Consider the following 13,881-nt stretch of genomic DNA (forward strand, 5'->3'; position numbering starts at 1 on the left):
CTACCTAACTCTAAAAGAAAACCCAACTGGTGTAAAAATGGAGATTTGAACCCCAAACTTCAATCCCCAGAAGTCCTTGAGAATTCCCAAATTGCCCTCTAATCTCCCTGAATCTCACCTGAGTGCGAGATCACAAATTATTATTTAAAGGGACTCCACCTACTGCTCGCTCTCTTGGCACACGTGGCTTGACCAGGCAGGATGTAGAGTGAGTGGTTATGAATGGGCTCTCTGGGCCTTAGACACATGCTTTCTTATTTTGTATTTTCTTTAATTCTTAATCTTTAATAAACCTCTAAAAATATAATATTTTAGCAGAGAAACTAATTTTAACTGTTACATCGGTAAACCCTCACATTAAACTTTTCCCTCAGGATTACAACATAGGAAATCTAGTAATTAGTAAACATATATCCAGTGGATAAGTAATAAGAGAAAATCTTGATCACAAAACTTTTTAAGAGAATGCAATCATTTTAGGAACCTACCTGAAATGCTCATTAAGTTTTTCAATACATTTTAAAATAAAAATGTAAAGATAATTTTTATATTACCTATCTTTCCCAATATGTCCATCCTCTTTCCTCAGAGTAGTGTTGAATTGCATTTTCCCTAGTATCAACAAATTTGGAATATTCTTTCATGTGGTTCATAGTTTGTAATTCTCCTTTGGGGAACAGAACTGTTCCATCTTGTTTCTGATTCTTTCTTGTGGAGTATATTACTGCTTTGTATTATAATTTGACATTTTGAAGTGCTATTTAGCTTTCATCCTATCTTTTTTCCACTGTTTCTTTTACTATTCTAGATCGTTTGTTTTTCCAAATGAATATTTTTATTATTCTGTCTAGTTCTACAAAGTATTCCCTTGGTAATCTGATGGCTTTGGCATTAAATGTGTAAACAAATTTAATGCTGCATTTTTTATTATATTGGCAAAGCCACAACTGTGAACATTGAATATATTACTGATGTATTTTTAATTACTCAACCAGCAAGTACTTATTAAAGGCCTATTATGTACTTGGCATTGTGCCAAAAAGAAAAGAAATAAACTATCTGTGGAAAAAGAGAGGTCCTTTCCACTCTCACTGCAACCATTTAGTTCCTAATTTCTCCTTATCTAGTATTATACTCTCCTAACTTATCTTTTAGTCTTCAATTTATTCTTCATATTCCTGACCCCATAATCTTCTTTACCATGGCATCTCCAATTTGGAAGTGACCTCATAGTTCACCTAGTCCAACACCAGAACAAGGATAATGGATACCCAATAGCCCTTGCTTGAACATGTTCAATGAAAAGTTCATGTCTTCCAGTGGAATTCATTCCATTTCTGCATATCTCTAATTGTTAGAAGTGTTTCCTGATATCAAATCTAAATTAGTCTCCTTGCAACTTACTCCCAATATTTCTTGTTCTGTCCTTTGTGGCCAAGAACCAGGCTAATCTCTCTTTTACATGGCAGTCATTCAAATTCTTGAAGACAATTACCATGTTAACCCTAAGTTTTCTCTTTAGTGGGCTATTAAGTGGGCTATTAAGTATTCCTAGTTGCTTCAACTGGTAGATTTTCAAGGTCTTTCAAGACTCAGCTCATTCAGATTATTATACTTCTGTTAAACAAACAAACATAACATTAGATGTTTGGCCTTCATGTCACACTGCTGGATGAGTGAGTTTATAATCCAACTACAGAGGGGAAAAAATTTAAATGTATATCACCTACCTTTTTGCTCTCTCCAGGTCATCATTAGCCTGCTCCAACTCTCTTACATACTTATGTAATTGTTCTTTAATGGCTCGTGTCTGACTCAAATCATCTTCCAAAACAGAGACCTGCTTATAACTCTGTGCATACTGATGTTCTAGTTTCTCCTAAAAGTAAAAGTCATGCCACTTAGTAATTAGATTTCATACAATTTATAATCAAACAGCTTTTAAATATCAAAAGAGGATAGCTAGGAAATTGATATCTACCTCATTTTCATTTTAATCTAGTCTTAAGATTTTGTTGATGTAGGGAACTCATATTATGAATATTCCCTAAACCAACCTAATTTATAATTTGTATTTTAGAGAACTACATAGGGGCACTGAAAGACTTTGGCATGCTTCTATTCACACAATTAGTGTGTAAATGAGCCCAGTTCTTCTTAATTCCAAAGGTAGCTATTTATCTTATAAGCTATGCTCCCTCTTAAAACTACAATATGAAAATCTGCATAATTCCATGAGGGTAAGAGACAATATTATAAAAATCAATTTTTCATTTCTTCCTCTATGCTCTATTCTAGAGGCAGTGTCTATAAGAATCCTAGGCTCAGAAGCAAGAAGATCCAAGTTCACTAGGCTCGGAGGCAGGAAGACCTAGGTTCAATTGCCTCTGTCACTTAATAGTTGTGGAACCCTGGACAAGCCATTAAAACTCTAAGTTTAAGTTCCCTCATCTTGAAGGGACTAGAGACTTCCAAATTCCTTCTAGCTTCCTCATATATGGTCCAATAGTCAAACAACTCTCTAAGCTTCAATTACTAAGTCACAGATTTAGACTGTCCTTTTTTAGTGGATGGAGCTCTCCACAATGACCCAACTATAGATTTTCTATTGCTCTACATGTAATCCTCTTAGCATTTCTCTTTTCTGTTTATCTTTCACTTTATCTCTTTCTTACTTTCTACCTTAATAAGACAGGGTATATAATGAAAGTAAATATTTAAAGCACAGTGCTTTGCATATGACAAATATGTAATAAATGCAATAAATTCATTTATCCATTCATTTTCATTTCCTGAATAGATATCTCCATTTTAAATGCCAGTAGGCACAATTCTTACATTTCTCTCTAAAACAAAAACATAAGTAACTATATAGTTGATCTTATAATGAGACTTTCAAATACCTTTAATGCTTCCACTTCGTATTTCAATCTTTGGTTATCAGCTTGTAAGTCTCTATTTCTTTGTTCAGCCTGTACTAGCTGAGCCTCCAATTCTGCTTCTAATTCTCTGCTTCCTTCTTGGAATTCAACCAGCTCTTCCTGTGCCTCTTGAAAACTATGTGAGAACAGAGAAGGAAAAGTTATATTTTATCTTGTATCACAAATATTTAATGACTTGATGACAGGTTTATAATAATTCAAGTAAAAAACAACATGCACTCAAAAAACATACCAAGCATATTAAGTAACTAGTATGTGCAATGTATTTTAATAGGCAGTAGGGGAAAGACAATTAGGGCATAATCCCTGTCCTCAAACAGAAAATAAACATAGGGATTAATATATAAATTACAACACATATACATATACATGTATTTTATAAATTACAATTATATAAATGAAGCTGATGGAAGGAGATAGCACAAGAGAACTCATATCCTCAAAAACAGCAAAAGAAAATGCAAAACAAAAAAAAAGGTGGAGTTACCAAAAAATCTTTAAAAAAAATAATTTTTCAAGAAAAGGAAAGGGATCAAATTAATAAACAAATAAAAGTTCAAATAGGACAGATATATTATAGACTGAAATAAAGTTGAATAAAGATACAAGAAGGAAAAATATAATGAATTAAAGCAACAATAGCCACAATAATGAAGTAAGAACATCATTGGGTATAATAATTCAACTGGTGGAAATAAAGGAAGAAATTAAATTTATGAAATGTGAACAAGATGATGATGAAAATATAATTGGAAATATTTGTGAAAAAATAAAAGGTTAACTGAGAAATATTAACTGTTGAAGTCAAACTCAGAATGGTGAAATCAAGGAAGGAAACCACAATGTAAGGTCAAAACAAAGAAATGACAAATCTGAAAGAGAAAGCTCTGAGAATTAAAAGGCTCTCTGTGACATGCAAAATTATCAGTTCAATCAGAACTTGGCAGTGCCCCTCAGATAACCAGTTCTGTTTCCACATAGGCCCTCATTGCTATAAATAAGAAGAACAAATAGTAAGCATCCAAATTTCTAAAGGAGAAACTAGTGGAGCTCAAAGATGATAAGTAAAACTATACTAGTGGGAAACCTGAACTTTCCTCAATCAGAATTAGATAAATCAAACAAACAAAAAAAGAGGTAAGAGAAGTGAATGAAATTTTAGGAAAATTAGAATTAGTAGATAGATATATGGAGAAAAATAAATAGGGACAAAAAGGAATACACCTTCTTTTCAGCAGCACATGGTACATTCACAAAGATTGACCATGTAAGAGGGCATAAAAACTTGGCAAACAAGTGCAAAAGAGCAGAAATGATAAATGTAACATTTTCAGATCACAATACAATAAAAATAATTATTAGTAAGGGTACATGGAGAGGCAAATCAAAAATTAATTGGAAATTAAATAATACGATTCAGCAAAATCAGTTAAAGAACAAATCATAGAAACAATAATTTCATAATAATATCATTGAAGAAAATGACAATGATGAGACATCCTTTCCAAATGCAGCCAAAGCAGTACTCAGGGAGAAATTTATACCCTTGAGTTCATATATTAACAAATTAGGGAGAGCAGAGGTCAATGAACTGGGCATTCAAATAAAAAACTAGAAAGTGAACAAATTAAAAATCCCCAAATGAAAATTAAATTAGAGATCCTAAAAATTAAAGGAGAAATTAATAAAAGTGAAAGTAAAAGAACAATTGAATTAATAAACAAGACTAGAAGCTAGTACTTTGAAAAAACAAATAAAATAAAGTACTCGTCAATCTAATTTAAAAAAGGAAAAGAAGAAAACCAAATTGACAGTATCCAAGATGAAAAGGAGACCTCACATCAAATGAGGAGGAAATTAAGGCAATCATTAAAAACTATTATGCCCAATTATATGGCAACAAATATGGCAATCTAGGTGATACAGATGAATATTTACAAAAATATAAATAGCCTAGACTAACAGAGGAAGAAATAGATTACCTAAACAACCCCATATCAGAAAAAGAAATTGAACAAGCCATCAAAGAACTCCCTAAGAAAAAATCTAGATGGATTCACAAATGAATTCTATCAGACATTCACAGAACAACTAATGCCAATATTATACAAACTAATCAACAACTTTAGTAAAGTTTCAGGACACAAAATACACCCATACAAGTCATCAGCATTTCTATATACTTCCAACTCATCCCAGCAACAAGAGTTTGAAAGAGAAATTCCCTTTAAAATCACCATAGACAAGATAAAATACTTAGAATACATCTGCCAAGACAAACACAGGAACTATATGAACACAACTACAAAACACTTTCCACACAATTAAAACTAAATCTAAATAATTGGAAAAACATTAATTGCTCATGGGTAGTCGAAGCTAACATAATAAAAATGACAATCCTACCCAAACTAAATTTACTTATTTGGTGCCATACCCATCAAACTCCAAAAAAACCTTTTTTACAAAATTAGAAAAAAAAACAATAACAAAGTTCATTAGGAAGAACAAAAGAACAAGAATATCAAGGGAAATAGTGAAAAAAAATGTGAAGGAAGGTGGCCTAGCAGTCCCAGATCTCAAACTATATTATAAAGCAGTGATCATCAAAAACATATGGTACTAGCTAAGAGACAAAAGGGAGGATCAGTGGAATAGACTTGGGGTAAGTGATCTCAGTAAGATAGTCTATGATAAACCCAAAGATCCCAGCATTGGGGACAAAAAATCCACTATTTGACAAAAACTGCTGGGAAAATTGGAAGAGATTAGGTTTAGATCAACATCTCACACCCACCACCAAGATAAACTCAGAATGGGTGAATGATCTGAACATAAAGAAGGAAATAATAAGTAAACCAGGTGAACACAGAATAACATACTTGTCAGATCTTTAGGAAAGGAAAGATCTTAAGACCAAGCAAGAGTTAGAAAAAATTACAAAATACAAAATAAATAATTTTGATTACATTAAATTAAAAAAAGTTTTGTACAAACAAAACCAATGCAAGCAAAATTAGAAGGGAAGCAACAAATTAGGGGAAAATCTTTATAACAAAAACCTCTGGCTGGGAGTCAAGATGGCGGCATAGAGGCAGTGAAAGTTCAGCCTCTGAAAACCCTTCAGCAGCAGTGGGAACCTTTGGACAGGCAAAGGCCCTGGACTGCAGGGAGTACCTTGCAGGCAGGGCTGTGCCAGGCTCACAGCGTTGAACACAGGTGGTAGGGAAGGAACTGGAGAGGGAGCACAGAGCGGGCAGCCTGGTCACAGCAGCAGACACCCTCCATGTTGCTCTCGCCTTCCAGGAGGTTTTTGGCCTCAGGGCACATCCAGCCCAACCCAGCTGGACTTAATCCCATTGAAAGTCTTCAGAGATCAGGGAAGTTCAAACTCCAACATCCCTCCCCCACAGACTGCACTGAGAGATCTCCTGACAAAGCTCCAAGAGGGGAGACTGACAGAAAACCCCAAAACCAAAAAAAAAAAAAAAGAGAGAGAGAGAGAGAGGAGGAAGAACACAGACAACTGCAGGGAGTAAAGAAGGGGTTAAATGAGCAAACAACAGAAAAAGAAATTACAATTGACAGCTTCTATACAGGCAATGAACAGAGAAGGAGGAGGAAACATCAAGCAATAATACAGAAAACCCAGGGAATTGGATACAGGCTTTAGAAGAATTCAAAATACAATTCAAAACACAATTAAGAGAGGTTGAAGACAATTGGGAAAAGAACTTAAAAACTAAGACAAGTCATCTGGAAACAGAAAATAGTGTCTTGAAAGCCAAAATCAATCAGCTTGAAAATGAGGCAAAGGAGATGAAATATGAGGCAAAGAAGATGAAAGATGAGGCAAAGAGGATGAAAGATGAGGCAAAGGAGATGAGAGATGAGGTAAAGAGAATGAAAGATGACTTCCAAAGAAAATCAGACCAGAAGGAGGATGACCAAAAAGCCAGGGATGAAATCCAGTCTTTAAGAACCAGAATACAACAACAAGAATTAAGTGACTTCACAAGGCAGCAAGACATTATAAAACAAAATCAAAAGAATAAAAAAATTGAGGAAAATATGAAGCATATCACAAAACAGAAGATTTAGAAAATCATTCCAAGAGAGACAACTTAAGAATCATTGGTCTACCAGAAGACCATGACAAAAGAAAAAGCCTGGACATAAAACTACAGGAAATTATTCAGGAAAACTGCCCGATTTCCTAGAACAAGAGGGGAAAGTGGAGATTGAAAGAATCCACAGATCACCTCCTGTATTTAATCCCCAACTGACAATACCCAGGAATGTTATAGTCAAATTAAAAAACTATCAGACCAAAGAAAAGATATTACAAGCTGCCAAGAAGAAGCCATTCAGATACCACGGAAACACAGTGAGGATAATGCAGGATCCGGCTGCATCCACACTGAAGGACCAAAAGGCATGGAATATGATATTCCGGAAAGCAAGGTCTACAACCAAGAATCAACTACCCAGCAAAACTGATTATATTTTTACAGGGGAAAGTATGGTCATTCAATAAAATAAAAGAATTCCAATCATTTGTAAAGAAAAGACCAGACCTGAACAGAAAATCTGATGCCCAAGCACAGAACTCAAGAGAATCATCAAAAGGTAACTAAAAAAGAGGGGGGAAAAGAAAAAATATTTTAAGAGACTCAACAAGTTAAAATGATATGTATCCCTATAAGAAAAGAGGTCATTGGTAACTCTTAAAAATTGTTATCACCTGGGCAGCTAGAAGAATTACACTTAGAGGGAACAGTGACAAACTGTATAGGATGAAATGACAAGACATAAATAGGTATATAGATATATGTATGCATAAATACATATACGTGTGTGTGTGTGTGTGTGTATATATATATATATATATATATATATATATACCTAGAGCTAAAAAAGAGGCTAATACTAAAATAAATGGGAAAAGAAACAAAAGGGGGTAAATTTATATGTCACAAAGAAGCTCATGATAGGAGGTGGGAGAACAACAATACACTGGAAGGGTAAAGAGGTTGGAGATAGGAAATACTCAACTCTTACATGCATTGAAATTGACCCAAAGAGGGAAGAACAATCCAATCCATTGGGGCAGAGAATAGATTTGCGCCCTATAGGGAAGTAGAAGGGTAACAAACGAACTGGTGGGGAGGGAAGAGAACAAGGGAGGGAGAGGGTGAGGGGGTAGTTTAAAAAGACTGCAAAGAAAATAAGGGGGGTGGGAATAAGAAGGGAGGGGCATAGAAAGGGAAATAAAATAAGGGTGGGAACTATGGAGACTGATTAAAAACAAACATTGGCATAGAAGAAATAGTGAAAGAAGAAAAGGCAAGACTAGGAGTAGAAATCAAAATGCTGGGAAATACAGAGCTGGTAATCATAACTCTGAATGTGAATGGAATGAACTCACCCATAAAATGCAAACGAATAGCAGAGTAGATTAGAACTCAAAACCCTACCATATGCTATCTACAAGAAACACACATGAGGAAGTTATATACACATAGGGTGAAAGTAAGAGGATGGAGCCAAATCTTTTGGGCATTAAGTGATAAAAAGAAGGCAGGAGTCACAATCATGATATCTGACAAAGCCAAAGTAAAAATAGATCTGGTTAAAAGAGATAGGGAAGGTAATTACATCCTGATAAAAGGCAGTATGGACAATGAGGAAATACCAGTACTCAACATGTATGCACCAAATGGCATACCATCCAAATTTCTAAAGGAGAAACTAGTGGAGCTCAAGGATGAAATAGATAGTAAAACTATACTAGTGGGAGACCTGAACCTTCCTCTATTTAAACTAGATAAATCAAACTAAAAAATAAATAGGAGGTAAGAGAAGAGAATGAAATCTTAGAAAAATTAGAGTTAGTAGATATGTGGAGAAAAATAAATAGGGACAAAAAGGAATACATCTTTTTTCAGTCTGTTGAAAACACTAGAAAGTATAGGAATAGAAGGACCTTTCCTAAAAATAATAAACAGTATATATCTAAAATCATCAGCAAACATCATCTGCAATGGGAATAAACTAGAAGCCTTCCCAATAAGATCAGGAGTGAAACAAGGATTCCCATTATCACCTTTGTACTAGAAACACTAGCTATAACAATTAGAGAAGAAAAAGAAATTGAAGGTATTAAAATAGGCAATGAGGAGATCAAGCTTATCCCTCTTTGCAGATGATATGATGGTCTACTTAAAGAGTCCTAGAGAATCAATCAAAAAGCTAGTCGAAATAATCAACAACTTTAGCAAAGTTGATATGTTGGTGATGGAATACAATTGCTCAAAGGAATAATAAAGTGAAGGAATTCAATGGGAATTGGAACAACCTCCAGGAATTGATGCAGAGTGAGAGGAGCAGAACCAGGAGAATATTGTACACAGAGACTGATACACTGTGGTACAATTGAATGTAATGGACTTCTCCATTTGTGGCAATGCAGTGATCATAAACAACTTGGAGGAATCTACAAGAAAAACCACTATCCACATTCAGAGGAAACACTGTGGGAGTTGAAACATAGAAGAAAACCTACTGCTTGAATACATGGGTTGAGGGGATATGCTGGGGAGGTAGACTCTAAATGAACATCCTAATGCAAACACTAACAACATGGAAATAGGTTCTGATCAAGGACACAAGTAATATACCCAATGAAATTGCACATCAGCTGCAGGAAGGGTAGGTGGAGTGGAGGGAGGGAAATAATATGATTATTGTAACCAAGGAATAAAGTTCTAAATTGACTAAATAAATTAATTAAAAAAAAACAACAACAAAAAACCCTCTGACAAAGGTCTAATCACTCAAATCTATAAGGAACTAAATCAATTATACAAAAAATCAAGCCATTACCCAAATGATAAATGGGCAAGGGACATGAATAGGCAATTTTCAGATAAATCAAAACTATTAATAAGTACATGAAAAAATGTTCTAAATCTCTTATAATTGGAGAAATGCAAATCAAAACAACTCTAAGGTATAACCTCACACCTAGCAGATTGGCTAACATGACATCAAAGGAGAGTAATGAATGTTGGAGGGGATTGTGGCAAATTTGGGACATTAATGCATTGCTGGTGGAGTTGTGAACTGATCCAACCATTCTGAAAGGCAATTTGGAACTATGCCCAAAGGGTGCTAAAAGACTGTCTGCCCTTTGATAGCACTGCTGGATTTTTACCCCAAAGAGATAATAAGGAAAAAGACTTGTATAAGAATATTCATAGATGTGCTGTTTGTGGTGGCAAAAAAATGGAAAATGAGGGGAAGCCCTCCAATTGGGGAATGGCTGAATAAATTGTTATATATGCTGGTGATGGAATACTATTGTGCTCAAAGGAGTAATGAACTAGAAGAATTCCGTGTGAACTGGAATGACCTCCAGGAATTGATGCAGAGTAAAAGGAGCAGAACCAGGAGAACATTATACACAGAGACTGATACACTATGGTACAATTGAATGTAATGGACTTCTCTATTAGTAGCAATGAAATAATCCACAACTATTTGGAGGGAACACATGAGAAAAAACCCTATCCACATCCAGAGGAAGAACTGTGGGGAAAGAAACACAGAAGAAAAAGAACTGCTTGATCACATTGGTAGATGGGGCTATGCCTGGGAAAGTAGACTCTAAATGATCACCCTAGTGCAAATCTTAATAATATGGAAATGGGTCTTGATCAATGATACATATTAAATCCAGTGGAATTGTGCATCAGCTACAGGAAGGGGGAGGGGGGAAGGGGGGGAAAGAACATGAGTCTTGTAACCGTGAAAAAAATATTCTAAATCATCTAATTAAATAAAATTTTTTAAAAATGAATTGTTACCCACCCACCAAAAAAAATAAAAATAACAATAACAATCTCTGGAAAATTGGCCAACTTTCCTCACCATAACAACAGCAAATGATCAAATGCCACCAATGGGCAGGTAGAACCCAAGAGCACTGTGTGTAATTAGAAATCTTGAACCCTTGGACTTCATCTCCCAGAATCTTTTTCCCTTCATCCACATAGTGTCCTTACATACTGTACATAAAAGTTTGCTCTAATCCTGCCTTTTTAACTCTTCTTCCTGTGCTCTCCTCCTGGCTCTCTTCTGGCTTTTGGCAGACCAGGAAACTCTCTCTTTGCTCATGCTATCATTTTCCTTTTTCTTCAAGTTATTAATAAATTCTTATAAGAATATAATACTTGACATATTTGAATATTAATTTTTAATCTTACAATTTGGAATTATAAATGCACTTCATTGACACTGATAATACTGCTTCCAACTTGGGCCCCATAGATTTAAAAATGATACTTGGCATATATTGTAGTAGTAGTCTCTCAGTCACCGAGGATGACGATTGTCTTTGTGCATTTTTGTGCACAAAGACACTTGTGTGTGAAGATTTAAGTGGAAAAGTTGGTGCACAGAAACAGTCCCACTCTCTCGGCGTTGGAAGCCTGGGTCCATTGGCACGAAAAGTTGTTACACCTGGAGACTTCCTCAGCTGCATTGGATGGCCGTGTTGTCTTTTGTGCTCCAACATGCCCTAAGCACTCCACAGTGCCTTGCTGTATCGCCATCTCAGCTGTTGAACCTTCTTGTTGGTTTCTTCCGCCTGTTCCGCCGAAACAGTCTTCACATGCTGGGTGAGCAAAGCCCTAGTTCACCAGGGGTCGAGGACGACCCGATGGCTACCCTCTGTGAATTTTAAAAAGTCTCCATCTTGGTCTAGCACCAAAAAATTGTGCACACCCACACTACACAGGCATGTGCTAGTCAATGACAAATCAGAAATAACTAACTGCCCACCTGGGCTGTCCTAAGCCAAGCTAGAGCCAACCATTGGATTTTGTGAGACACAGGAAGTGAGGTAGGGAACAGCCTCTGGAATTCGCTCTCTTCCTGTGGAGAGAGCTAGACGGGAGTTGGTGTTAGGAGCTTGGAGGGAGAGGACGCCCGCAGACAGCTTTCCTTCAGATTGGTCACATGAGTTAAGGACTGATTCTTTCCACCTGGGCCTTTGGGCCTAAAACTCCCTCTGCCTTGGTCAGAGGTTGAGTAGCCCCTTTCCCTTTTCTCTTCTCTCCTTCTCTCCCTATCCTTTTCCCTACTCCCAGTGTGATTAAACCTCCATAAACTTCATTCTGACTTGAGTGTTTCATTTTAGGAATTTCATAAGTAAATTCCTTGGCGGCCATTGTTCAATATTACATAAATCTTGTAGCCACATTCTTAACCATTACAATATTATAACCTCTCCCCAAAACCCACAATTTCTACCATTACACCTCACAATGTTTAGCCAGTCTGTCGAAGCCGTTGCCCGGGGTGTGGCCACTGCCACATGCTAGCAGCTACTAGGAGCCACACGTGAGAGCTGGGTGTCAGGTGGGGGTCAGAGGCTGGAGAGCTGCCCTAGGAGGGAGCCCTCCATACCAGAGATACTACCCCTCCCTGAGCACCCCATACACTCCAATTAGCATATACATAGTGCTTTAATGTTTGCAAAGCACTTTGAAAATATTATCTCATTTTATCCTCACAAGAATTCTTGGAAGTAGGAGATACTATTATTTCTACTTTACAAATAAGGAAACTGAGTTTTCAAGAGGTAAGGTGGTTTGTCTTAGGTCAAATAAATAGTAATGAATTTGACTTCAGTTCTTGACAAAGCTATCACCTTGCTCATCTTCAGGTATTTCAGGACCCACCTTCTCAGTAACCCCAGAAAAAAATTAGTCCTTGACTTCATCAAGTGATTAAAAATCAGAAAGGGATATGATTTTATTAGTGGAAACAACATTAAAGAAGGTGCATTGACATCTACTTCAATACTGTACCCTAAGTACCATGAGATCTTTTCATCTAACTTTTAACTAAGATCTTCTATGTACTGTCTCCTCTATTAGAATAAATAAGAGTAGGGACTCTCTCCACTTCCATTCCCAGTGCTGAACACAGTGAGTTAAGTATTTAAAAATTCTTTCTCATTCATTCATTCAAACTTCAAATCTACAAGAAGATTTTATATACAAATATGACCCAAAAACAAGTAGTTCCAATATCACAGGGTCTTTTGCCCAAGCCAAAGGAAACTGTTGGGATTTTTTTTTTAGTCAAATGACAATGTAATTAACTTCAAAGTCAGCTATCCTGCAAAACCAAACATTTTTCAAAGACAAAAGATGAAACATTTAAGAACCCACAAAAATAATGAATTTTAAAATAGAATTTACCTAGGGGAAAATCATCATAAAGACATAGGAGACAAAGAAAAATTTTACAATCATATGAATCCAATATAAGTTCTATAGTAAAAAAAAATAAATAAACTATGGTAGTGTTGTTTTGATTTCCTAATTTGGGGGAGATAAATTATGTCAGTAACAAATAGTAAAGGTGAAAGAAAGGAATCTTTTGATTATGGGCATTATAAATGAAGAAATAAAAGTGGCCTAAATAAGTAGGAAAAGTAAATATGACAATCTCATTTCAAGAACTAGGAGGGGAAGTGGTGGCTTAATAACAGCAAAAGGATAAAACTGTTCAATAATCCCTCCAAACCAATCTTTAAAAAGCACTTCAAAATTATAAGAGTCAAAAACCAACAGCAAGACAGCTTGAAGGGGCTCTTCCACTGAATACCTGAAAGGTAGGCAGAAAGAGTCAATTTTCACAGGACAAGGGGGAACTAGAAGAAAACTGTATACAGAGGAGTGCTGGCCAACCATCCCCCAACCTGCTGCACAAGGTTCTGAGCCTGGATATAGGCCAATTTTGGGATCCTGGGACTCTGCATACAACAACAGATTACCCTAGAACTCAGATCCACTCCTTGAAGTCCCAGGCCCTGGCACCACTTGCCTCAGTGAGGTCCAGGAAGTCCAAAGCCCTTGGTACTTTC

The 13,881-nt window shown here is 36.0% G+C and overlaps 1 protein-coding gene across 8 annotated transcripts in view; it reads right to left on the reverse strand.

Annotated features, from left to right (window-relative positions):
- NDEL1 (nudE neurodevelopment protein 1 like 1) overlaps positions 1–13,881 on the reverse strand; it is an 89,860-nt gene that overhangs the window by 31,884 nt on the left and 44,095 nt on the right. For all 8 annotated transcript variants that reach the window (XM_007483115.3, XM_007483116.3, XM_056817533.1 and 5 more), the window contains 2 exons: positions 2,904–3,057; positions 1,731–1,879 (listed from right to left, as the gene is read on the reverse strand). In XM_007483115.3, the coding sequence (XP_007483177.1) occupies positions 1,731–1,879; positions 2,904–3,057 (303 nt within the window). The remainder of the gene's footprint in view (positions 1–1,730; positions 1,880–2,903; positions 3,058–13,881) is intronic.

The sequence above is a fragment of the Monodelphis domestica genome, chromosome 2 (assembly GCF_027887165.1).
Source record: "Monodelphis domestica isolate mMonDom1 chromosome 2, mMonDom1.pri, whole genome shotgun sequence".
Taxonomy (NCBI): domain Eukaryota; kingdom Metazoa; phylum Chordata; class Mammalia; order Didelphimorphia; family Didelphidae; genus Monodelphis; species Monodelphis domestica.